General features: G+C 38.8%; 1 protein-coding gene across 2 annotated transcripts in view; it reads left to right on the top strand.

Moving 5' to 3' along the window:
* The window catches only part of SLC12A7 (solute carrier family 12 member 7), a 2,260,604-nt gene that overhangs the window by 1,917,063 nt on the left and 316,129 nt on the right, over window positions 1-27,412 (top strand). For both annotated transcript variants that reach the window (XM_044065144.1, XM_044065145.1), the window contains 2 exons: window positions 3,655-3,759; window positions 10,682-10,850. In XM_044065144.1, coding sequence (XP_043921079.1) covers window positions 3,655-3,759; window positions 10,682-10,850 — 274 coding nt within the window. The remainder of the gene's footprint in view (window positions 1-3,654; window positions 3,760-10,681; window positions 10,851-27,412) is intronic.

The following is a 27,412-nucleotide window of genomic DNA, read 5'->3' as shown; positions in this document are numbered from 1 at the left end:
CAACTACCCAAACATTGACTGGGAGCACTACTCAAGCCCCAGCACCTTAACCCAAAGATTCCTGGAAATTATAAACTCAAATGCTGTGGAACAACTAGTCACCACTCCCACAATTGGGGACAACATACTAGACCTGATCATTACCAACATGGGGACTCTATGCTCCACACCAGAAGTATATCCCTCATTGGTAAGATCAGACCATAAATTAATTTCACTGGATGTCCACATCCCGACTCCACCCCCAGCCCAGAAAACCACAGTGAAAAACTTCTCAAAAGCGAACTTCTCACTTCTCAAAACCAAAGTGGAATCCTTCAAGGCCCCAGGGCCAGTGGAAACTACGGCCCAAACTGCAGAATCCTATATAAATGCATTCTACGGACATCTCCAGGAATGCATGGATCATGCTATCCCAAACAAAACCAAGACCCAATCATCCAAAGGCAGGCGTCCAGTCTGGTGGACCCCTGCCATAAATAAACTGTACAACAGGAGGAGGAAGCTACTACATGATAGAGCAAAATCCCTAATAGGGAAGGCATCTCTGATCAGTACTAGCAAAAAATTACGATCCCTTATAAAATCCTCCAAGGCCAGCTTCAAGAGAAAAATTGCACAGGACACCAAAGACAATCATAAGGCTTTTTTCAGTTATGTTAGAAACCTGGGATGCAACTCCCAGACTTGTTCTAAGTTGATTCTAAACGACATAAAATACACTGAACCCACAGACATCGCCAATATCCTGACAGACAGCTTCAGTGCAAACTTCTCCACCCCCTCCCCCCCAAAAGAGCAAGTATCTATCCCGGCAGAGGGCTGCCTCCCAAACATCTCAGATGCTCAGGTGAAGGCTGCCCTCTCCAAAGCAAAAAACACTGCTTCCATGGGACCAGATGGCGTCCCAGGTTGCGTCCTACATGAACTCCAAGAGGAACTAATCCCTCAAATAAAACAGCTATACAATCTCAGCCTCACTACAGGATATGTGCCCACAGAATGGTGTACAGCAACAGTAGTCCCACTCCACAAAGGTGGAGCCTCTACGGACCCTGGAAACTATCACCCCATAAGCCTGACTAGCTTAGTCTGCAAGGCTATGGAGAGGATCATCATGGAGCTCATAAATAAAGACATTGGGGACCTACAGACACTAGATCCTACCCAGTTCGGCTTTGTCAAGGGCAGATCCTGCCTTTTGAACCTGGTTGACTTCTTTGAAACAGTCACCAAAGCCATAGATGAAGGGAAGGTAGTCCACACAGCCTATCTGGACCTTGCAAAGGCATTTGACACAATACCCCACTCAGGCATCATAGATAAGCTATCCAGCTTAAATATAAACCCCTATGTCACAAGATGGGTCGCAAACTGTCTCAAAGACAGAACCCACAGAGTGAGAGTTGCTGGAGCCATGTCAGACTCGAAACCGGTCACAAGTGGCATCCCACAGGGTTCTGTCCTGGGACCACTCTTGTTCGGTATATACTTTTCCGAGGTACAGGCAAACATGGGAGGACTATGGCTCACCAAGTTCGCAGACGACTGCAAACTGGGCACCATAATCAACTCTCCAGCTGACACAAACATCCTTCAAAAAGGTCTCACAGAGACAGATAACTGGTGCTAGCGCCATGGTTTAAAGCTAAATGCCAAAAAATGTATAGTCATACCCTTTGGCAAAAATAATGTGCCCACAAATTACCACATAGGCGGAAACCCATTAAGTACAGAGAAAGTTATTAGGGACCTGGGGACCCAAGTTGATAGCAATCTCTCCTTTGAAAACCACATTGCCAAAGTGGTTAGAAAGACCTTCTACATAGCCCACCTCATCACGAAGGGTTTCACATCTAGATCAAGAGAGGTAATCGTGCCCCTTTATTCATCCCTCATCAGGCCCATCATAGAATACAATGCCCCTTTTGGGATGTACGTTACCCATCACCTGCAGCAATTAGAAAGACCCCAAAAGTATCTCACCAAGAGGATCAAGGGTCTCAAACAGATGCCATATGCTGCTCGGTTAAAAAAACTCCAGCTCTACTCAGTTGCATACCGCCTACTTCGAGGCGATCTATGCCTGACATACAAAGCTATGTCAAATCCAGAATTAATGGACATGCTCCACCTCAGTAAATCTAAATCCCTTAGAGCCACATGCTCGAGGGACTTGAACCTCAGCACAGAAATAAATAGAACTTGCTGGAGGGACAGGTTCATAACCCAGAGGCTCCCTTCGCTCTGGAATAGAATTCTAGTTCATGTGAGGCAGAGCACCTCACTGAATCTCTTCAAGAAGAATCTCGATAAGTGGATGGGGGATCATAGGTTTGTCCCAGGGATTACTCCCATGTCACTATTAGACAGAGGCACAGTAAACTAAACCTTAAAAAGGGCACAGTATACTCAAATCAAGGGGTGAACCAGAACACGAGTAGAAAACCAATGAAGAATCACAATAGGAAGCCCAAAAGAGAACGCCAGCAAACTGTACTCAGTAAAAAATGAACTGAATGCCCAAATCAAGGGGTGGCGTAAGCCATACAGAATCGGGCTAGGCTTATAATTGCCCCAGGGCAGATAGCCTAGTATGAACCTATGAACCTATAAAGCCATTATGGAGAGGTGTTTAAACTAATTATAATGTACTTCATTTCAATGGGTCCTGGTAATAATTCATAACTTGCTAAATTCTAATGAGCATCTTGTGACTAGGCTATAAATGGTCCACCACATCAACAGCCTAGTATTAACTAATGAACCAGAGTAAGGTAGATACATGTGACCAGCTGTGTGAGTAGAGTGCTGTTAATTCTTGTGGTTAGGTCATCACTGCTTCAGTTTTGGTGTATAGTATGCCAGTATCTTGTTTGCTCCATGTTACTGCATTACAAGGCATAGAGTTGGTTTTGTTCATTACTGTGGAGTTCAATAGGATTGACAGCCACTGTATAATACAAGCAGAGAAGCAATTTTTGGATGACAATATATAGTGTTCATATTAAGTGCAGCCTATTTGGTTACTACATCATAGAGCAATGTTCCCCAAAACTGATTTGGTTAGCTCCACAGGGATCATAAAATCCTACCCAGGATGTCCCTTCCCAAGGAATAGTCTGTGAAATGTCAGTAGACAGAACTCTGTAGTTGTGCCAACTAGCGATGGGAGTTCAGAGCAAATTAAATCAAGATATGCCATGTTACAACATTTGCACCAAGCTTTATTAAGACCAAGCATATTGTTGTTTATGCCTTTAATTAGTGTTCTTTGAAAAGTTACCTTTATGTATAGAATGCAAGACTCTGTTTATTCTTAGCAATCCTCTAAAACAAATTGGCTGCTGGAACTTGTTTTAATTTATAGTAGTACCATAATCCTTAAATACCTCCAACTGAAAACACAGTATTATGATTATGATAAATCTGTCCTTCCCCAAGGATATGATGGTCTTGTATATTTCCAAAATGTCAGTCTGTAAGTTAATATGTTTATGCTTTCACTGCTTACTTGTTAAATTAAGGACAATATCCTTTCAGGTTCTAGCACTTGGATTAAGTACACAATAACAAAAATGTCAACAATTCCTTTACTGCACAGATTTATTTGCAATGTCTTTTGAGGTCTTGTTTACTTTTTTTTCTGATTAGTGCTGAAAAAGAATGGGGAGATGGAATTCGTGGTCTGTCCTTGAATGCAGCCCGTTATGCATTGCTTCGAGTAGAGGCAGGCCCGCCTCATACCAAAAATTGGCGGTAAGTGAACTGTCATTTATATATCATGTTTAAAGCATTGCACAGTTTTCAATATTTTCCTAAAATGCAAGTACAGAAATGTGGATTTATATGAAACTATGTAGTATAAGAGAGAGATTTCATGCAGTGTAAATTAAAGGGACTTTGCCATTACACTACTTTACTCCCAGAGGGCAGTCTTTGCAATTCCACAAAGCTATGATTGTGTGCAGTCCTTTCTATTATATCACTTGTACTCTCACTGATATAATTGAAGGAATAACTGTAAAATGAATGGTGACTCATCCCCCTTTAGTTCTTCGCACACTATCATTCTACTATATTTTGTATATGCTAATTCTGGCTATTCCTTTGACTGTTCAATTTTTTGCTTTTCATTGGCAAACATTGAATTTGATGACTTATGAAAACAAAGGCAGGCAGAATTCTGCACACATACAAACCCCAACTTTATTAAAAACCCCTGGTGACTCAGCAGAGCTTTCAGAGGAATAATTAATAAAATCCTATTTGAAGTTAAAACACACAATATAGAGTATTCCCCTGAAAAAATAACCAGTCATATCACTAAACCAATTATCATGGTAAATACTTTCCAGTTACATTGTGAATTCCATTCTTTTGGTCTTAGTGTCTGACATTTTTGTATATAAACAGATTGTTTATGTAACAATAAACTTTTTAAACTTCTCCCTCATTTATCATCAAATTTTAGTTGTTCAAGTACTGCTGCATGTAAACCTTTAACATCATTTCTGTGACATTATAAAAAATGCGTAGCAATTGTTCTTGCTCTATTTGTATGTATAATATCCTTTAAATGTTCCTGCAGCCTTACCCTAAACATTCTAGCAGTCTCAGCCATACATATCCTAGTCCACAATGGCACTTTAGGGCATATATACCACTATATGTTATACAAGTATCTCCCCCTACTTAACATTTAAAATAATTTATGCTGTCAGAGTTCAGTGGGACAACAATCTATCCACACTGCTATCCATCACCACAGGAGTCCCACAAGGTTCCATTTTAGGTCCCCTCCTATTCCCCATTTTCACCAATAACCTCCACAGCATCTGTCAAGATGCAACAGTTATACAATACGCTGATGACTCAACACTTGTCTGTTCAGTCATTGATCCTCAGAAACTCCTCTCTATAACCTAAAAAGCCATCCATACCACTAAAAACTGGTTTCTTATCAAAAACCTAATACTAAACTCCCAAAAAAATAAACTTTTGCTATTTACACCTAACAAATCCACCACGATACCCAGCCCATTTAATACTGTATCCAGGAATTGGGACTGTCCTCTCTCCTGTCACTCACACTAAATTGCTAGGAGTGATCATTGATAATAACCTCAAATTTGATCAGCATATACATCAAACCATTAAAAATATCCACAAAAGACTGGGCAGTCTATATAAAAATAAACCATTTCTAACACAACCTGCTAGGATAACAATTGCTCAAACTCACCTCCTTTCCACACTATTTTATGCCTCACCCATTCTTACCAACTTACCCAAAACTGAAATTGTCAAACTCAACACCTGTTAAAATAAAATCAAATTGCAAAATTTGCTACCGGTGCCCCCTACCGAGCCCACCACTGCCATTCCCTAAAACAACTTGGCTGGCTTGAATTCCCCTAATCTCCTAAATTATCATCAACTTTCCTTTACCCATAATCTTCTACTACTTCCAGACAAAACTCCAGCTCTGGCCAATCTACTAGAACTACAAGCTAAAACTAGATAACTTTGGTCTAGCGACAAAAAAATTAATCAAGGTCACCAAGACCAACAACACAGCAGGGGACTCCCTCTTCCCTAACTACATAGGAAAATTTTGGAACACCCTACCTAGTGCTATTACCTCAGCAGGCTCAAAGATTACATTTAAAAGACTCCTGAAAGAACACCTAAAACACACATGGATATGCACATGTTCTCCAACTGGCTGCCACCCCCCTCTCCCACCTTCTCCCCTTACTCTTGCCCTCAGACTTCAGCTTCATCATCATAAGAATGCAACTTCTCTAGCTTCCTTCCAGTTCCACCTCTAATTCTAACCCCTTAGTCAATACCCATATGTCACTGCTAGGACACTCTGTTATCTATCCACTACACTTTTCTCTTTACACCTCTACTCTTACTCTATACTTAAGCTACTTACTCCTCCTGTTTTTCTTACTTAATCTGTTATCCAATTTCCTATCTCTGTCTCTTATCCTGCTTCTATACTCCTTACTATGTCTAACCTTTGCTTTCTTTGTTGCTATACCCCCTACTGTGGCTAACTTGCTCACAGGTAAACTGTATAAAGAAAAAAATGCAACCCCGACTAACTGTTCACCATTATTTAATGCCTTAACCTAAAACTGTAAAGGATGTGTTCAGTCTATGCAATCTTAAGTTCAATGCTATGTTACTAGTCAGTGTTAAGCTTGGTACTATGTAAATTTGAATGCTTCTGTATACACCTTATATTTTGCTTTTCTCCCCGGGCCTCCGCTGAAAATGGACATGCATCCAGTCAGACTTTCCCAGTCAACAAATGTAAAATAAATAAAATAAATGACGTACTGATAAATCTACATATATTACATATACCACATTGGTAAGTTCATAGGTAGTTACTAGTTTTGCAGTCCTGGGGACCAATGAGGAGCCTAACCCAAATTCCCTGTTGCCTGAAAGCATTGTCTGGTTATGTGACTTGCTCAAGGTCACACAACAGGTAGATGAGGACTGAGGGACTCAAACCCTGTACCACAGAAACTACACCTCACACCCTTAAACCTCTGTGCCAACTGCCAGTTCATCTATGTGGTACGAGATCATATTCTATATCTTCACCTGAACATACAAAGTGACTGTATACCAATGTTTCTTTCTCACTTTTATAATTCTAGGACTTACTCCCTGCAGGACTAGTGCTGTTACTCATTCCTGGGTGCACACTGGTAGGGGGATTCAATATTCAAGAATTTAGACATTGTAGTCTTCAGCATTTTGGTCTGGCAATATTATGGTTTCAAGATTTTGATTTTCAAGTTTCTGTGGTTCAGGATTATAATAGTAAATCTCTCATTCTAGTCACCTTAAATTCACATTCTCTCATCCTTCTCAAAAGCCATGAATACCTCATCTATGAGCCCTGATAACATACCAGATTGCCTGATTATTGGTTACAGACCTGGCCTATCTGAACTCCTACTTAACGTCTTTAAATGTAATAATTTCCACTGGCTACATTCTGGATGCCTGGAAAACAGCCACTGTAATACTGTTGTACAAAGGTGGGCCAATTATGGACCCAAGTAACTATAGACCTGTTAGTTTCACTAGCTTTATATAAACCTGTGGAGCTTATCTCAGACCTCATTTATCTGGACATTAAAAATCTCCTAACTCTGGGCCCTCATCAATGCTTCTTTGTCAAAATGAAGGTCCTACCTCTTTAACCTAATTAAGTTATTTGAAAAAGTAACTGAAGCATTTGATAGATGTTATGTAGTACATACAGCATATCTGGACCTGGCTAAGGCCTTTGATTCTATTCCCCATGCAGGTATTATCGACAGACTTGTAAATATGAATATAAATCCTTATGTTAGATGGATAGATAACTGATTGTCTGGCAGAACCATTTAGTTAGAGTTACAGGTGCCACTGACAAAAGCAAAATGTTACTTGTGGTGTACCACAAGGCACAGTGTTGGGCCCTCCCCTATCTGACATCTACTTTTCAGACCTTCAAGTAAATACTCAGGCCTATGGTTATCTAACTTTACTGCTGACTGTAAATTATGTGCTGTTATTCAGTCTTCCAACTCACAATTGCTTCAGGATGGGTTAGATCATGTTAATAATTGATGCAAGTACAGTAGTCTCAAATTAAATGTGGAAGTACATTGCTTAGTTCATTTTAGTAAACAAAATATTTTCACATACTGTATATGAGACACTCCTCTCCAGTCATAAAGATCAATGCTGTCTTGTTGATAATTATCTTTTGACCATAATGTCTCCATAGTAATTCAGAAAGCCTTCTATCTGGCTTACCTAATTTCCAAAGACATCTCAACTAGATTCAAAGAAGTCTTAATTCCATTTTCTCATATCTCATCAGACCCATTATTGAGTATAATGCACCTTTTGACATGTGTTTGTCTAAACGTATTACTCAACTTGAGAAACCTCCGAGATTCATAAGGTAATCAACATCAACATTTTAGTTGTCAGAACAGACTAGCAGCCCTCTCCCTGTACTCAATCTCTTATAGACTACTCCATGGAGATCTGTGTCTAGCCTTTCAAGCCATAAAAGATCCAACACTCTTTGACCTCCTATTCCTTTGCAGAACAAATGGTATTTCAAATACCTGATTAAACTTTCATTAACAGAAAAATAAGGTGAACTGAGAAAGAGCTATCAATCTGTTATGGAACTGTGGCCATGATTAAGAGGGATGGCGAGAGGCATTCATATTGTGCTGCTAGTGGTGAAATTCTTCGACTGGTGCAAGATGAACGAAAGTAAAAGCATTTGCCAAGAACATTTAGCTCAATCAAGAATGAAAGTAGGAGGTTCGAAGGCAATCAGATACAGTCGTAGTCCCAAACGTAAACAGTGCTGACTATCAGTTCGGCGGCATAATTCCCATGACCCACAGAAGAGCTTCCAGGAAACCAAAGTCTTTGGGCTCGAGGTGCAGTATGGTTACAAAGTTGAATCTTAAAGGAACTGACAGAAGGGCCCTGCCAAGAGTGGAGCTTGTGGCTTAACTGAACCCAATATAGGAAACCTCCCCCAGCCTGGTCACGGAAAGGAATGACAGATTGATAGCTCCTTCTCAATTCTGTGGGTGGTGGTGCATGGCCATTCTTAGTTGGTGGATCAATTTGGTTAATTTTGATAACAAATGAGACTCTGCCATGCTAGCTAGTAATGCGGCTCTGTGCTGTCATCTCCAACTTAGAGGGACAAGTGTCTTTCAGCCACACAAGATAATGTTTGTGGTTAAAATAGTTTTAATAAGTTGTGTTTAAGTCATTTCAGGCATTTGGAGCATATTGTTTGTTGTTGTTTTTTTATTTTACCATTGTTGGTCAACCTCTCAGCCTCTAACTACTAAGAATTATAATTAGGTTTCATGCATGCCAAGATTAACCTCACCAGCTTCATTCATAAAGAGAAATTCTAGACATCCATGTCTCAAATGCAGACTTCATTGGTCATGATCAGAGACACATTTTTTAATCCTCTGTCTTTGTACAGATTTCTAGGCATAATCACCCATCTGCATGTAATGCCACTTTATGAAATGTCTGTTGCCTTTTTATTATATGAGCCCAGAATATCTGTAGACTGTTGTCACAAGAATCATTGGCATAACTAGTGAAGGGCATTTTACACAATCAGTTTGAGTATAACATTCTTTTTGTTGCCCTTCCGTTTTTTTACTGCAATTAAACTACAAACTGCTGTAACCCTTTTTTAAAGTTGCTATTAATGTCTGTTCAGTGAATACAGCTGTATGAAACTATTGGATGCAGAATAGCTTGTAGTGTCTCAAAGGCATAACTAGAAATTACTTTTCATAGCAAAATCAGGAAGAGGTGACTCAACCTTGCTTAAATCTTAAGACAGATACCTTGCCCAACATTAAATCTTCAGTCAAGGTTAGATGTAAAAAGCAACAGAAAAGAAGCAAAGGAACATGAGTATTTGTGTCAGTAGCAGGAGATGTGTGAGGCCTTGTGGAACCCTGTACTCTCCTACAGGAAGGAAGACTGATGTGGTGGGGTGCAAGGGGCCTACCCTTTGAAAAAAAATTGTCTCTTTTTCATCATTTACAAGACGCAGGTCATGTCATTAAAAAACTGATGAAACATAACTCATAGGATAGTAATTTAAGGTAACACAAATAAAGCATTAAAAAAGCTACATAACTTTCAGTACAACAAAGAAAACACTGATACAGCAAAACGTATAGAAGTAAGCTTCTGACCTTTTGCCTAGCTCTGGTATGTAAGTGTTTTTATAGTTTCTTTTTCACAAATTTTAATTGGGTTTGTCCTGTTTATCAGTAGTATTGCATAATAGATATGATATTTCTAGACACTGATGTACCTCTCAGTTTTATGTATACTCTTCAACAGATTAGGTATTGTAACTTCTAAATCCTTCAAAATGCATTTGACTTCAACAACTGTAACATCATGCTTTTCTATATTAATGACTCTTTTGCACAAGTAATGTTCACTGAAAATGGGCTATTGTGCCAGGGTCATGGCTATACAGGGCTTCAGCACCAGCCTGCCTACCAGGTTTACAAATAAACAGATTTAAAAAAAACAGAACAGTTTTCTGCTGAATGCAGTCCTGTGTGTGTGTGTTTTTTTTACCTCAGTCTTCCATTTTGGTTGATTCAGTAAAAGTTTCTGATTGTAGTCAAATTAAGAACATTTTTTCTCCAGTTTCCAGTCCTGAAAATCATAAGCAGGACTTTCTGAGGTCCATTGATATCAAATGCAGGGCCAGAAGTTAAGCCATCAGTAAATCATTTCAGAATTCAAAATTGGTTTACTAAAGTAATGAAAAATCTAATCGGAAAATTAGTTTACTAAAGTGATGCAAAATCTAATCACAAACTCCATGACTCCTGTGTTATCTGTAATTCATCAGGCCAAGCTATTATGCAGTGAATATTTATGATGCTTAAGTGTCCTGCTTTAGCTGACTCTTCTTTCCACATATTTCTCTGGAATCAGTGTTTTTGTACTTCATTAGTCTGGCAATTAGCTGTTTAACAGACTGCTAAACCTCAGTTAGTATCCACATGTATTGTTTGTAGCTATTGTAAGTTGTGCTATTCATAACCAGATCTTGTTTTCTTTATTTCAGCCCTCAGTGCTTGGTACTACTAAATCTTGATTCAGAAAACAATGTGAAGCACCCTAGACTGCTGTCTCTCACCACACAGCTTAAGGCTGGGAAAGGGCTTACTATAGTTGGTTCTGCAATAGAAGGAACATACCTGGACAAAAATGCTGATGCACAGAATGTGGAAAAGGTTTGTGTCAGCAACTTTCACTCAGATCTTGGTACCTTTACTTGTCTTTGTCTATTTTAATGTTATTTTTTTTACAGCACAGCTTGACTTAAAACACTTGTATCTATTGCTTTAAAAAATAGTTGTATTTACTGCTCACTGTCCTAGAATGAAAAAGATAGGGGGAGACATTTATTGCTCATTATTTTCAAATAAAAAATATAGTGGAATACAAGTATGTAAAAATTATGCATCTTTAAAGTCCATAAGGGTATGTCAAGGTGTTTTCTAATATACTGGTCAATCAGATCCAGCAACTGAAAAGTAACATGAGTCATAGTCAAGTGCAACATTGTTCCCAGAGTTAATTAACTTGTACATCAAAGTAATTCCAGGGAATACCTTACTGCTCTTAAAATAACCAAGTTTATATGTTTCTGTTTTGTAATACTGTAGCTTCATAATTTGAATAAATTGCAAAGACTGATATCAAACATTTATTATACCTTGAATCCTGATTGATTGACAGGGTATGTCCATATGAATGATTGGTTATTTTGTAATGGTCCTTAACCTCTGATTTTGTATTGTGTGATGCCCTCTTAAACTAAAGCCTTCAGCTCTACCTGTGCCAAGGGCAGGAAATGCACTTACACTGCAGTAGCATTCTGGTTATGTAGTATGGCAGGTTATCAGTAGAGAGACAAACAGCCAAGAATCACCTTAGACACACACACACACACACACACACACACACACACACACACACACACACACACACACACACACACACACCTTTGAATATATGTTTTGGTGTCTTATAACTCCATGTAGATTCTTTCATGGAGCATAATTGATACTTTCGGTCTCTAATCAGAATGGATAGCTGCTTTAAGGAAAATAGGAAGTATGAAACAGTAATTAAGGAGTAACAGTATATTCAAGGTTGCATCTTGTGAGAAATGGAAGACTGTTGGAAAAGGTAGAGGTGCATCAATGTATGCTGACTTTTTAGAGTGAGAAGCTATTCGTGTTAAGATATGAATTATCTGGTAAATGGAAGAACATTGAAAGTATGGTGTGACAATTACAGACTGAGAAAAGGTATGAGATAGAAGTTATTCCCTTCAAATATGGATACAAATTTGGGATCTGCAGATAACATTTTTACACAGCTGGTTTTTATCCTATCTATGATTTTTTAAGGAAAAAAAATAAATGTAGGTGTAAAATGCTACAGATTTAGATTTTCTAAGATGCATAATGTCCACATTTTTTTTCTCTGTATTAATTTAAAATATACTTGAAAGACAGCATGCAACACATGGGGTATGATGTTTCAAGATATTTCTTTCCTTATTAAGTATTGGGGATGATGAAATTAAACAGGCTAATAGCCAGATAATGGAAAACAACATAATAATACACTAAAAGAAACACTGATATTGGCACAGTAAAGTTAACAAGAAGAATCATGTAAGCAGCCACTCGGGGTGTCATTGGGGGATAAAACCTTGACTGCAGCCTCAGTTAGTGGTTTGGGCATCTGATGGAAGCAGCAGGAGGGGATGAGGAGTGTGCCCATCTCAGAATGGTAGTTGTTTATGTGGGTGTTCCCCTTGATGTCCCTGGTGAAGGCTGGGATTGTGCAGAGGAAGGTATAGTCTAAGACAGGATGGGAGGGAGCTTGGCTTAGCTGACAATGGGGCAGGATGAGCCGCCACAAAAACCCACTACAAATCAGACCCAGAGTGTCACCATATAGCCAAAGGGAGAAAGGGGAAACCAGGGGGAGGCCTTAAGTAAGCACAAGAATAGCCACACATGTACTGCTGGTACAAACAGCCAAAAAGCATGAATCCAAATCAGAAAAAGAAATGCCAGCACAAAAATGAGTGGAAAATAATGTTTTATTGATGTGGCAACACCAAAAAATTGTCAGACCAGTTTCAGCAGAACCTGCCTTCCTCAGTGACAAAGTACAGCTCTCTCAAAAGCATATATATATATATATATATATATATATATATATATATATATATATATATATATGTATGTATATACAAACAAATCAACACATTAGTAACACACCCATTCCCATTAATTACTCATAAATGGTCATTAAGACCTGGGGAAAATAAACCACCTAACTTGATGATCCAACTCCTTTCCTTTTCATGTAGTAGAGAGTGCCAACCAGCTTTATTAAAGCTATCACCCTGAATTTTATCTATCACCATGAATTTGACTCTGGCAGAATTATGACTGACCGTATGTCTAAATTGGACACTGGAAACTCACTTATTCCTAACTTAGCTCATATGCTCAGACATATGTATCCGAAATGGACGGGAAGTCTGACCTATATAAAAAGCAGAACATGAGCAGGTCACTAAATAGACCAGGTAGGCCGTGCTACAATTTGCAAAAAAATATTATCTGATAAACCATACTTGTATTTTTGCTCGAGACTTGTTTGGATTTGAACATAAACTTACAAAAACAGCAATGGCCACAAGGGAAAGAGCCAATCAATTTATCACCAGTTAGGGTCAATTGATTAGATAAACCAGAGCCCCTCCAATGTTTATAATGGTTAAAGTAAGAACTGAGACTCCATCCCCTACGAATAGAAAATAAGCACCTGGGTGTAAGGACCTCAGAAAGTACATCATTAGCTAATAATATATTCCAATGCCGATCAATAATGTCCCTGATCACATTTATATTGCGTCCAAATGTAGTAACAGATCTAATCTTAGAAGTATCTTGGTTAGATTTGTCACAGTATTCTAACAAATCCAGTCATATCCATAACCCCTAACTCGGAATCGTTGAATCAGGTCTTGTTGGTAAAATTCATAGCTGTCTGGAGTAGAGCAAATATGTTTCATTCATAAAAATTATGATTTTGCTATATTCCTGACCATATGACATGGGTGGAGGCTGGTAACGAATAGTGATTTGTTATATTCAGGATATTTCTGGAAAACCTGGGTATTGAATATCATCTGGATTCTTACTAATAGTAACATCTAGGAAATTGATTTGCTTAGAATCAAGTTAAGTGAGAACTCAAATCCCCCATTTGTTGTCATTAAGATATTAGACAAATTCAAATAAATATGTTGTATCCGCCCGCCATACCATCCAGCAGTCATCTAGGTATTGCTTCCATATATCTATCTCATCCATAAAAATGTTGTGATTAGAATCATATATCAATTGCTCTTCCAGAAACCGCATGAATAAATCCGCATAAATGAGGGTAAAAGAGGCCCCCATGGCAGTACCAATAAAATTCCCCCTGAAAGTAAAAGACATTTTTAGACAAAACCTGTACTGTCAAACATACCAACAAGGTGTTAAATCCAGGAGGATATATATCTGCCTTATCTAACCAGCATGGAGCTGGATTTTCACATGTTGCAGCAGTGATTTTTGATCTATTATTCATCTATTGTTCTGGTGTGGTGTTGTATTTCATAGGATTTTATATGTCAATGGCCTGTTTATGTTTGGCATAAACATCTTGGTAGGAATTAGTCTGAATGTTTTGGATTGATGAGAATTAAAGGGCGTTTTTTTTATTTGGATCAACTGGCATTTCAGTATGATCGCATCGGGAAGAACTGTTCTCTGTAACGAAGATTGGTGCTCCTTGACTATGGATATGGGGGCTAGTTTTCTTTCATTAAACTGTCTCTGTTGACTTAATGGGCTTTTTTCATTCAGAGTAATTTGTTTTTCAGCATAGCCGCATCAAGAAGAACTGGTAACTATGATGAAGATTGACGCTTTTTGAATATGGACATGGGGGCTGGTTTTCTTTCATAATAACTGTCTCTATTATGCAGGTTTAATGATTTTCAACTGTTTTATATGTGTTGACTTTGCTCATTTATTTTTGCTGTAACCATAGTGTGGAGAAGCTCCTCTGTGATTGGTACTGGCATTTTTTCAACTACCGCCATTGAGGCAAATTCTTTAGGCCATTCACATTGCAACTAATGACTTATTTTGGATAGTGAACAATGTATTGGGAAACTATATTGTTTACAATTTACATTACTATATGATAGATGTATGGGGTGTATAAGTTATCCATCAAACCTGCTATGTTTTGTTGAGGGGAGACTTGATATAGGAACACGGATTTGGATCTACCTTATGGCTGTTAGTTCTGGTGTATCTGGATCTGCACTGGACTTTTTGTTGACTGGGTTTAGACATTAGGGTGTATTTACTTGTGCTCTCAACGTTATTGCATAGCAGGTTAGTTGGGAGATCTAAACATCTCACCATATTGGACACTTCCCACACACACACACACACACACACACATATATATATATATATATATATATATATATGTGTGTGTATGTATATATATATGTATATATATGTATATATATATATATATATATATATATATATATATGTATATATATCTGTACAGGCTGCAGTTGTTTCTATTTGTGTCAACTTATTTAATTTTTACAAGTTTTTTGCTATATATGCTGGTGAAATCATAGTTATTGTATTTTAGTCAACACAAGTTGGTTTGTATGTTTTTTTGGTTATATTTCGGCATAATTATAACCAATTTATAATAACATCAAAATGGATTTGATAACTCAAGGTCTTTTAGTGGATAAAAATTACCTGCAAGTTTTTGGTTTAGGAGATTTGAGTGTGAACATGGCAGAGGCAAACATTACTGATCCAGCTACTTTATGTAATCAATGTTTTAATAAGCTAACCAAAAGTATGAAAATTCTCAGAACGAATGTTTGGCATTTAAAACTCTTTAAAGCCTATCAGGCTAAGGGTATAGACCCTAGGGGATTGAGAATATGGATTCAGCAGTTGGTGGGCAATATAGATGAGACTCTGGCTGAAGAGTGGGCTAAGGCCCAACAGACTGCCTCCATGGGTTTTGTCAAAATTATCTCTTCCTACTATGAGCATATGATTGATACCAATGTTTTGGAAGTCAGGTCAATTTGTGTGGAGATCAAAGTGTATGAAAGCAAGGCCTTCTACACGACTTGCTTCAATCAGTTAATCAAGGAATTGTTATCACTTGAGAAACAACTTAAGGACAAAAAAATCCAGAAGTTCATTAGGGACATAGGGGGGTTACCATCAGGGTAAGCCCTTTGGATCTAATGAAAGTATTAAATTTTCAAATTCAGATACCTTCATTACTACAAAAAAAGGAAGAGACATAGGCTCATTCTTAAAAGAATCTAAAAATAGTTATAGTAGTACTTCAGGGGAGGAGTCCTCTTCAGCAACTGATGTAGAATGCACCTACACTCAAGGGTCACCCATCCCTAAGAAACAATGTAATGCTAATCACCCTTTACGTATGGGAAACACAGGGATGGAAGAAAGCATAGGAAAAACAGGCAACGTGGAAAGTTTGCTCTGGCTGTTAATACTTCGGTAAATGATTTTTATAATGTTCATAATATTTTTTCTGTAGAATTAACGAATATGGAGAAACAACTTTTGAATAAAGGTTTGAGCTATGTCCTTGTTTTTTTTTGTAGGTGAAGACATCTTGGTAAATGATGTGTTGGCGTTTTGCTGTTTGCTTAATCTTAGATTGTATTTTGGCAGTGAGGATCAATCTCGAAGATCTACTGATTTTAGTTTCACAAGTCCACTTTCATGCCCCAGTGAACAAACATGTCTCTATTTTTCAGAACTCAGACCTTAAGGATTTACATTTTAGGATGAGCCAGTCTAAGATACTACCTCATAATTTATCTGCTGCTGAATAACAGGGTACTGCCATGGGGGCCTCTTTTGCCCCCATTTTTGCGGATTCATGGGGTTTCTGGAGGAGCAATTGATGTATGATTCTAATCACAACATTTCTATGGGTGAGATAGATATATGAAGGCGATACCTAAATGACTGTTGGATGGTATGGTGGGTGGATAGAACATATTTATTGGAATTTGTCCAATATCTTAATGACAATGAATGGGGGATTGAGTTCACACTTCATTTTGATTCTAAGCAAATCAATTTCCTAGATGTTACTATTACTAAGACTCCAGATGAAAATCTTAGTACACGGGTTTTCCAGAAATACCCTGAATATAACAACTTATTATTCGCTACTAGCCTCCAACCACGTCATATGGTCTGGAATATACCAAAATCACAATTTTTATTAATAAAACGCAATTCCTGTACTCCAGATAGCTATGAATTTTACCAACAAGACCTGATTTGATGATTCCGAGTTAGGGGTTATGGATATGAGAATATCATGTCTGCCAGCCATTGGGCTTCTGAACAAAATAGGCTTGATTTGTTAGAATATCGGGACAAATCTAACCAAGCTATTTCTATGATTAGATTTGTTACTATGTTTGGACGCAATATAAATGTGATCAAGGACATTATTGATCGGCATTGGAATATATTATTAGCTAATGATGTACTTGCTGAGGTCCTTACACCCAGGTGCTTACTTTCCTGTCATAGGGGACAGAGTCTCGGTTCTTACTTTAACCATTATAAACATTGGAGGGGCTCTGGTTTATCTAATCAATTGACCCTAACTGGTGATAAATTGATTGGATCTTTCCCTTGTGGTTATTGCCTTCAAAATTTTAAAATCTACTATTTTTATATGTCTAGTCACATGATTTTAACACACTAAAACAACAATAAATATAAGTGCTAAATAAATACATAATAACATCACAGATAGAATTCAGTTTTAAGTTATAAATAACTAGTAAGGGATATTACTTCATTTACCCCAGGGGGACTAGTGGCATTCACCCTAAGTTGCCACATTAACTCTTTGTACTCTAGAAATAAATCAGCAGGTTCCCATCTTTCATCCAATTCCACATGTTCAAGTATAGCAAACTTAAAACTGTGGTTGGAGAAATTATTTTATTTGTGATGTCAACAGATGAATATAATATACAGTATATTTTATTACTTATAAGTGTTATGTATTTATTTAGTACTTATATTTATTGTTTTTTGGTGTGTTGAAATCATGTGACTAGTCATAAAAATAGTAGGTTTTAAAATTTTGGAGTTTGCAGCTTTAAATAGAAGGTCTTAATGCTTAATTGAGTAGTATTAAGTATGCAAATGCATTTTCTGAAGACTATTTAATGTGTTTTGGTGGAAGATTTATTTATTCTGAAGAAGTCATAACTTATTGTTGACGAAAGTGCTAAATAAAATGTTTCTCGGCTTTTACTATGTCTTCATACATTTCTTGTACTTATTTGGTTTGCCTTTCAAGAGTTTTTGTTATGCTTAAAATTACTTTCATTGAACATGGAGTTTACCGTTTTCCCCACTGTTGTGCAACCATGGCATTAATGTGTATATATAAGTTAGGAGCATAAGAAAGGGTTGCACCCAGCAAAAATTTAAGTTATGTACTCGCCATAACTAAAGTCAAAGTGAACTTTATTGTCATTCAGGCTCCACAGCAAATGCAACTGAATGAAACTGAGTTACTCCAGGCTATATGTACAAACATCTAACATATACAATAATTCACATTACTACAGTTAGACATCCCTGCTATAATATTTACTGTTTTACATATCAACAGACATTTATTACTTCCATGGTGGTGCAGCGGTAGCGTTGTTGCCTCACAGGAAGAGGTTCTCCCGTTCGATTCTTGGCTTGGGTTGGGAGTGCCTTCTGTGTGGAGTCTGCATGTCCTCCCCCGTGGTCGAATGGGTGTTCGAAAGACATGCGTTGAATGTGCGTGCCTTCATTGAAGGTTGGGCATCGGGCTGGCAACTCGACACCATAAAAACCAACTGCCAATCATTAGCAGACTAGAGTTCCGCTGTGGCGACCCCTAACCGGGGAAAAGACAAACAAACATATCAACAGACATTTATTAAGCTAAAGAGACACTGTATCTGTTGCACAGAATTCCACAGCTACGTACTTACTGCACAGGATTCTGTTGGCACTAGTTTAAGGAAACATAATATTTATTGCCCAAAAATTTCACAGCTGTTATTTATTGCACAGGATGCTGGTTTAGCATCAGTGGATATTGCACAAAAATAAGATTATACTCTGATAGATGAATTGCACTGTGTATTTAAGACCTTTTAAGGTTATTGCATGCAAATATGCTTCTCACTCGTCATATTACCTACTGTCCCTGATGTCAAGTGAGATGTAAGTTGCTATTGGAGTTCAGCAGCCTGATGGCCAGGGGGTGGAAGCTTCTGTTAAATCTAGCTGTTTTGCAGTGTATGCTAAGATTATGCCTCCCAGATGTTAGTTGCAAGAACAGTCCATATATAGGGTGTGTGCAGTCCATGACTATTTTCCTGGCTCTGTTGAGACAATGAGACTTGAATAGATGGTAGAGTGGTCCTGGTAATCTTTTCTGCTGTTTTCACCACTCTTTGGAGGGACTTGCAGTCTGTGGTGGAGAAGTTGCTATACCAAGCGATAAAACTGTTTGTCAGGATGCTCTCAGTTGTGCCGCTGTAGAAGGTCGTAAGAACAGGGGCTGGTAGATTTGTTCTTCTCAACCTTCGCAAAAAATGTAGGTGTTGCTGTACTTCCTTGACAATGGCATTTGTGTTCACAGACCAAGATAAGTCTTCCAAGATGGGCATCCCAAGAAACTTAGTGCTTTTTACCCTCTCCACTGCATCTGTGTTGTCCATTTTCATTCTTCCTCAATTAATCTATGAAGCATCTCTGCTGTCCATTTTCATTCTTCCTGAATGAATGGGTCTCAGATACAGCGTCAGATCCGACTTGACCATTTCTTTTAGATTCTTGGATCCAACTCTCAAACTCCTCCCTTTACCCATAATGCCCCTCACTGCCACATTAACTGAGATTGAGTTTGCTGCTGCTAAATATGCCTTAGAGCACAAGTAATCATAATAATAATAATAAGAAGAAGAACAGTGTATAGGTACAGAATATGGTATCAGGCTGGAAACCATGGTTCCAGTGCACCTCGTCAGGTCACTCCCAAAGGATAAGGATAGGGGGGAAGGAGGGTGGGAAGTTGAGGAAGAATGAAAATGGATAACACAGATGCATCGTTATGGTGAGTACAAAATTTAAATATCTGATGATGCCATTTTCATTCATTCCTCACCGAATGGGACTGTCCCCAGTTATGATAATCTTTGGTGGCCCTCATGGAAAGATATTCTGGAGAACTGCATAACCAAAAGCAACCCTGTTCCTGGAGATGCTATCCAACTTGTAATGAGCAGTAAAAGTATAAGAAATGGACCAAGTAGCCACAGCACAAATATCAGTAGAAGCCCTGGTCCAAAAAGCAATTCATGTAGCCATTCATCTAGTTGAATGAGCTTTTGGGGGTTTGGGAAATAACAGTCTTCTCAGAGAATAGACAAAGAAATACAATCTGTAATTCATCTGGCTAAAGGGATGTTGGATACTGGTTTTCTTAACTTGTTTTTGGCAAAGGAAGCAGTTGATCAGTTTTTCTGAAGTCTTTTGCTCTGTGTAGGTAAAAATGAAGCTGTCTATGTACATCTAAATTATGGAGCATGTATTCTCCCTTACTGTCAAATTTTATAAAGAAGACTGGCAAATTGATTACTTGATTTATATTTGAGTCTAAGACAACTTTTGGCAAAAAGGAAGGGTTTACACATAAAGTTACTCTGTCTTTGGGGAAAAAATCAAGTAATGTGGTTTTGAAGAGAGTGCTTGGAGTTCAGAAACATGCCTCATAGATGTAATAGCATCATGAAAACTTGTTTTTCTGGAAAGAAATTTTATATCTGACTTAGCCAAAGGCTCAAAAGGGTAGGAATTTAAAGTTTGTCATAGAACAGTAACATCCAAGGTGGAGTAGGATCCTTTTTCGGAGGTCTAAGCAGCAGGGTACCCTTAAGGAATGCCTTTCAAATTATAGACGAGGCTATAGAGGTGTTATGTCCTATGTGGTAATTAGAGATTGCTGCAAGCTGAACTTCTACAGTAGAGAAACTGGCACCACCTTGAATGATTGAAGCAAAAAATTCTAACACAACATGAGTTGGAGAGGTAAAATGTTCTAACTTTCTTAGGAAAATCTTTTCCATTTACTCTTATAAATTTTTCTCGTAGAAGGTTTCTAGCATGAAAATAAGATTTGGCAAACCGGAGAGGAAAGCTTGGATTGTCTAGCTATCAGTGGAATTGGAAAAAACATGCTGTCCGTTTGAGGCCTTGAATTTCTGGATGAATCATCCCAGGTGGATGTAATAGATCATCATCGAACTTGCTATTTATCAAATACCTCTTCATCAAACTCAATTTGTCACAACTCCTTTTTGTCAAATGATCATTTTAGTGAATATTTTCCCAGGGAAAAAATGTAGTGGGCCATGATTGGGAATTTGCTCTTTTCTCCACTTTAGTGCGATCTCAGAGTTGTTATATTTATTTATGGGGGCAAAGCCCTCCACCTGAGTGCATTTTAAATTTTGTGCTTTTTTGTGATGATCAGTTGTTGAAATACTGGTTCTTGTCCTTGGGAAATTATTTGCTAAAATGGTCGTTTGATAAAAAGGGGTTTCGACAAAGTGTGTTTGACAAAGAGGTATTCGATAAATAGTAAGTCTGACGATGTGATATAAACCCAGTCTGGACTGGGGTCCAGTGTCCAAGGTGGACATAGGAGATGAGAATATAGGAATGGGAACCATACTGGCCAAGGCCAGAAAGGGGCAATGAGGATTACCTTGCTCTTCAACCATTGTCCTTTCTGCAGAAATTTGGGTGTTAAGGGGAGGGGAGGATAAGCATGCAAGAGACTGGAGGTCCAAGCATGGACTAGAGCATCTCTTGTTGACTCCCCCAAAGGGGGGAATGAGGGTGAAGAACCTGCTGCACTTGTTGAAGGGAGAGGCAAAAATGTTGCAGCAATGTTGACACCACTGATGAAAAATCATTTTCGTCACTGCATGATTGAGAAACCACTCGTGCGACATCAGGATGGTCCTGCTGTGCCTGATATCTAAAACACTGGATTTCCCTGGTATGCGCATTGCTACAAGAAAGTGGTTGGAAGAGATTGCCCACTGCCAGACTGTAATTGCTTCTCAGCAAAGGGGGTAAGAGCTGGTTCCCTCCTGTTTATTGATGTATCTAACCACTGACATATTGTCTGTCTGGATAGCAATTGTTCCTAGAGGGATATATTTTGAAAGGCCTGCAATGCTAATAGGACTGCACTCATCTCTAAAACACTGATATCCAAATTGGTCTATTCCAGGGACCATGTGGCTTGAACATTCCATACCAAGAAATACCCCAAATGGGAGGCATCCATAGTCAGTGTTGCCTTCGGTGGTGGAAGGATAAAGGGACGTTCCTGATAAACCTTGTTGGATTGAACCTATCAAAGTAGGGAGTCTTTGCAGGCTCTCAAAATTTTTATAGGATGTTTCAAAGTGTGCCAAACCACAGACCATTGTACTGCCAAGGTCCATTGAAGAATTCTCATGTGAAGGTGAGCTGTAGTTAAGAGGGTGATCGCTGCAGCTATCGAACCTGAGGCTTGAAGAACCAGTCTTGCTGGAGGGGAAGGATGCTCTACAATTTCTCTGACATGCAGTCTTAGGGTATGAACTCTGGTAAGAGGAGGTAAGGGGTAAGAATGAACTGACTTGACAGTGTTCAGGCGAGCTCCTATAAATTCCAAGGCTTAAACTAGTTGAAGATGGGACTTGGAAAGATTGATTGTGATCCCTAGGAATGGACAAAACTGGAGTATGTATTCCTTGACCTTCTCCAGAAGATGCTTGGTTGGTGCAGAAAGGGTCCAGTCATCAAAATAAGGAAACACTCTCAATCCATGCAGTCTGAGATGAGCTGCCACCACTGCCATGCATTTGGTGAACACCCTGGGGACTGTGGTGAGACCAAAGGGCAGGGCTCTGAACTGGTAGTGACTGGCTGCCAGCTGAAACTGCAGATATCTATGAGAGCACTCATTTATTTTGATGTGATAGTATGCATCTTAAAGATCTATAGAGCACATCCAGCTGTCCTTCTGTAGAAGAGGCAGAATGGACTGAACCATGACCATCCGGAACTTGGAGTTCTTAACAAATTGATTTAGATGACTAAGAACTAGACTAGGTCTCAGGTCCCCTGTTTTCTTTGGCAATAAAAAGAGCCATGAGTAAATTCTGAATCCTGATTAGTCTGGTGGGACCTCTTGGATGACACCTTTTTCTAGAATGTTTTGAATTTCTAGAGCTGTCAACTCCCTCTGATTGGGTGGAACATCATGGAGATTATCTCTTTTGTGAATGACTGTGTGAAAAGGGAATGAAATATCCTCTGGATGTACTCCTTTGTACCCAAGAATCTTTTGTGATGGTTGTCCAGGCATTTAGTTGCAAGGATAAGGTCCAACTACCTCCAGAGAAGAACAATTAAGCAACCTTTCAGGAACGCTGAAAAGGCCTATCTGAGAGAGAGTCTTGAGAGCCCTGGTTCTGCAGACCCTTTCTGCCATGAGGACAACATCTTTTGTTGTTATTTACCCCTTTGCCTCTTGGAGAAAAATCCCCACATTGATTCCTGGAAAAAAATCTCTGCAGGCTAGAAAAATAGATTAAATAGTAGACAAGGTCTTTCCATCTTGTTAACTGTGGGAAAGTGTGTCTTTAACTGTGGACCCAAACAGAGAAGATCCATCAAAGGGAGCATTGATAAATGAGGATTTAAAGGGCTTTGCAAAATCAAGCACTCTCATCCAGACATATCTCTTAATGGCTATGCCTGAACCAGCAGCCCGTGAGGAACCTTCAGCTCCATGAGAAATTAGCCTCATGGACATATTTGATATAGATTGTAGGGTGGCCAGTTGGGAGCAATAAGTTTTCTCTTCCTCTGCTGACATGGACCCACAGTAAACTTGGAGAGTTCCTTTATCAAGTTCCTCTGTAACCTAGTAAAGTGTGACAGGTAGTTAAGTGACTGCAAGGCAAAGATCACTGAAGTGTAAATGTGCTTTCCATATCTGTGCAATGCCCTAGATTCTCTATTTGGAGGATGGACAGTGGAACTCTGTTCAGCTGGTTCCTTTTTGGTGGCTGCCACAACAACCATAGCATCCACAGGGATTCCATTACAACAAAACTGCCTGTCTTTCAGGGCTCCAAGGGGGATAGGGTCTATGGTGTCCAATTCCTTCCAAGCCTGGTGGGAGATAAGGTCTGTAATGTCATCTTCTGGGGGGAGCCAGACCCGACGGCTTCTAGGAACACTGACTCTCCTTGGAAAGGATTTTGGGAGGACCAGACACCTTTTTGGTGCAGAATCTCTAAAATGTTTCCAAATGAAACATCCTTTGGTGGCGACCTTGGGGACCCTTCCCCTCATCAAAATCAGTGTCTTCAGTCAAAGATTCCTGAGGGCAATCTAAGTGCCTCCTCTTACACAATCTCTTCCAAAGAACCTTTTCAGTGGGATGCTCTGCAGAGATATCAGAAAAAAAAGGGAAGTTCCTGAGTAGGAACTGTGTGGAAGCTCTTATGGGTTGGCTGTCCCTCTGGAGTAGGGTGATGAGGTGTAGAGGTCAAATCCGATGGAGGAACAAGGATAGGATCCGAGGATGTGAGAGTCAAAGAAGCCTTTGAATGGAAAAAAGCCCTCTTCTCAATCTCGAGGGCAGAGGGACCAGGAGAAGTAGAAAACAAACCTCACTGGAGCCGAACCTCTCAACTCAACGGATTCTCCACCACTCTCAGATCTTCTCTCTGAGGAGTGAGTTGGAGCCAAGTTATCCAGTGCAGAGGCTCCAAGGACCTCAGAGTTCAAGAAATCCTGCCAGATTCAACACCAATGACTCATTCTGCTTAGTAAGGATTGATGCTGAATGGGTCAGGAAAACTGATGGATCCAAAGAAGAAGTTAATACCTTTGGATCTGACACTTCCTCTCTCAGCACTCTTGGATCCAATTTCTACAAGTCTGATAGGTGAAGGAGTCACAATTGGGTGCAAAGATGGTGGAAGGCTCATGGATCTGATGGAAGATGGAGCCACTAAAACCCCCATCTGGGTCTGTACTCTTAAGGAACTTTCTCATCATCCTGGCCACATCTGCCTCAGAAAGAATTTGGGAGGACCTGATCAAAGAAAAGATGGAGGGAGGAAAAGATGACTTTCTGGGAGTCTCCTGTAAAAAGGGAGATCTGAGCCTAGGAGACATTGGCTCTGGAGAGAATCAGGTATTCTAGATCCAAGGAAATTTGGACACTGACTATCTGATCTGAGGGTGTCAGATCCGACACTTATCTTTAGGTGGCTTCAAGATTGGAATGGTTGTTGGATACCATGCAGAAGAGCTTTTCCTATGCCCCCTGGGCTCCAAACATTTCTCCTTTTTAGACGGGACTTGAGCCCCTGAAGCAGAGGCTGTTAGAAGAAGAATCAGGCAAAAGCCCCTTAAGGGCCAACTTACTACATCTGTCACTGATTGCCCTACAGCACAGATTTCACAAGGCACTTCTTAATGGGAAGGGCCTAAACAATAAATACATTCCCTGCGGGCATCAGGATTAGGTATCTTATGCCCATAGGAAATGCACTTTTTTAACTTGGTAGGCTTATGAGCCATACCAACGCTAAACAATAAACAACAAACAGGATACTAGTACCTATATAAAGTTTTTTTTTTTTTTTTTGCGAGATAGAAAAAAAGGTTGTACCAACAATGGTAACAAAAACTCCCTCAGAAGAAAGGTAAGGTAAGGAAATGCCAATACCAACTATCGTAACAGAAATACCTTTAAAGCCTAGAATAAAAAGTTAGAAAGACTACCAGTAGGAGTAAAGAGAAGAAGGGTTCTAAAGAAATGATATTGTAATATCAAAAGAAAATAACTCTATTTTTCTTCACTGTGGGTAAAGGGAGGAGCTCAAATTTTGGATCCAAGAATCTAAAAGAAATGGCCAAGTCTGATCAGAGGTTGCGTCCGAGACCCATACATTGATGAATGAAAATGACAACATCAGATCAAGGCTTTTTCATGTTCCCCACATACACATCGCAAGAAACTCCTTCATCAGATGAAGAACACTGAAAATTAACCAACACCAAAACACTGAGACCAGGTTCAAGAATATCTATATGTAGTACTTTTGTCTATTTAGACTTCTTCAAACTGCATTTCACGTACATTCATCGCAACCATTTTAAATAAAGCATAGTACATTATATAACCTTTATCAACCAATCATAATCCTGTATTTTAAACAAAAATATATATGTTAACTATTATTACATAAATCACTTTTACTATAAAATCTTTTATTAAAATTAACATCCTTCAAAAAATATTTTCATTTGAAAAATATTCCTTCTAGAAAATGTTTTAGTTAAGCTTCCGCTTTTTAATTTTAACATGCCATTAATACCTTGTAATATCTAGGCATACCATTGCACTGAAAATAAGCTATCATTTTAATTCTTTGTTTCTAATATTGCATCATAATCTCCTCCTCTCCCATCCAAATAATAATATCCGCTACAAAGGATAAAAACATTTTAGGATTTGTACATGCCAGACTTTGCTTAAATAAGGCATTCTCATTGTCTTTTTTTTTTCTTTATATCATACACATGTTCATTCATGTATTTAATCTTGTACTGGTTTTGCCTACACAAAACACCTCATGTGATCTACAAAGCAACGTAGACCATGCCAACTGACAGCCATTTAAAATAAACAGGAGAGCCCTACTCTTCCCCCCATCTTTTTATCATTATACTAGATCCTTCATAAATAATCTATACCATGTGCTGTACCCACGTTGAAATCTAGCCTTAAGCAGTGGCGGGCTGCAGTTGACAGCAGAATGGGTGGAGTCAATGGGAATGGATGTGGCCAGCTAGAAAGGGGAGGAGCTATGCTCAAAACCACAAAAACTGTAACTTTAATTAAATACGCTGCCCTGGGTGCCAAACCATCATTATGAGAGTCCAATCAAGACAAAATGAAGTGTAGAAGAAAAAAAAATATTTCAATCCATTGACTGCTTGACAGCTTACTTAATATCTAGATGGAAACAAAAAAGATGCAAGGCATGAAAAAATAAATGACTTTTTAAATACATTACTGGAATGCCAGGCAAAATCAAGTATAAGAACCCAAGCAGCACTTAACTCAAATCACTTCTCCTTGCACTCCAGTTCTAATTATAATTTATATTCAGCTCCATTAAAGTACCAAGTAACATGCTGAAAGTAGCAATCTCTGCGATACTCCCACTTGTAAAAATGTTTCTTATCCAAAAAAGACCTGCTGCCTGACAACAACTATCTACTTGTTTCAAGGGGAAAACATGATCAAAGTAAAAAATGAAAAGCAAACAAGAAACAAACTCAACATATATTGCTTAAAGGATTACTGCACAGGATATGGACCACACATGATAGATTGGCATTCTGTTTAGTTTGAAAGCCTGTAATGAGCTTAACATAGGTTCATAGGTTCATACTAGGCTATCTGCCCTAGGGCATTTATAAGCCTAGCCAGAATGTGGTTGGCTTTCACCACC

This window comes from Protopterus annectens, chromosome 3.part0 (assembly GCF_019279795.1).
Source record: "Protopterus annectens isolate FY-2018-M chromosome 3.part0, PAN1.0, whole genome shotgun sequence".
In the NCBI taxonomy this organism is placed as follows: Eukaryota; Metazoa; Chordata; order Ceratodontiformes; family Protopteridae; genus Protopterus; species Protopterus annectens.
This window is presented reverse-complemented; position numbering and strand designations above follow the sequence as displayed.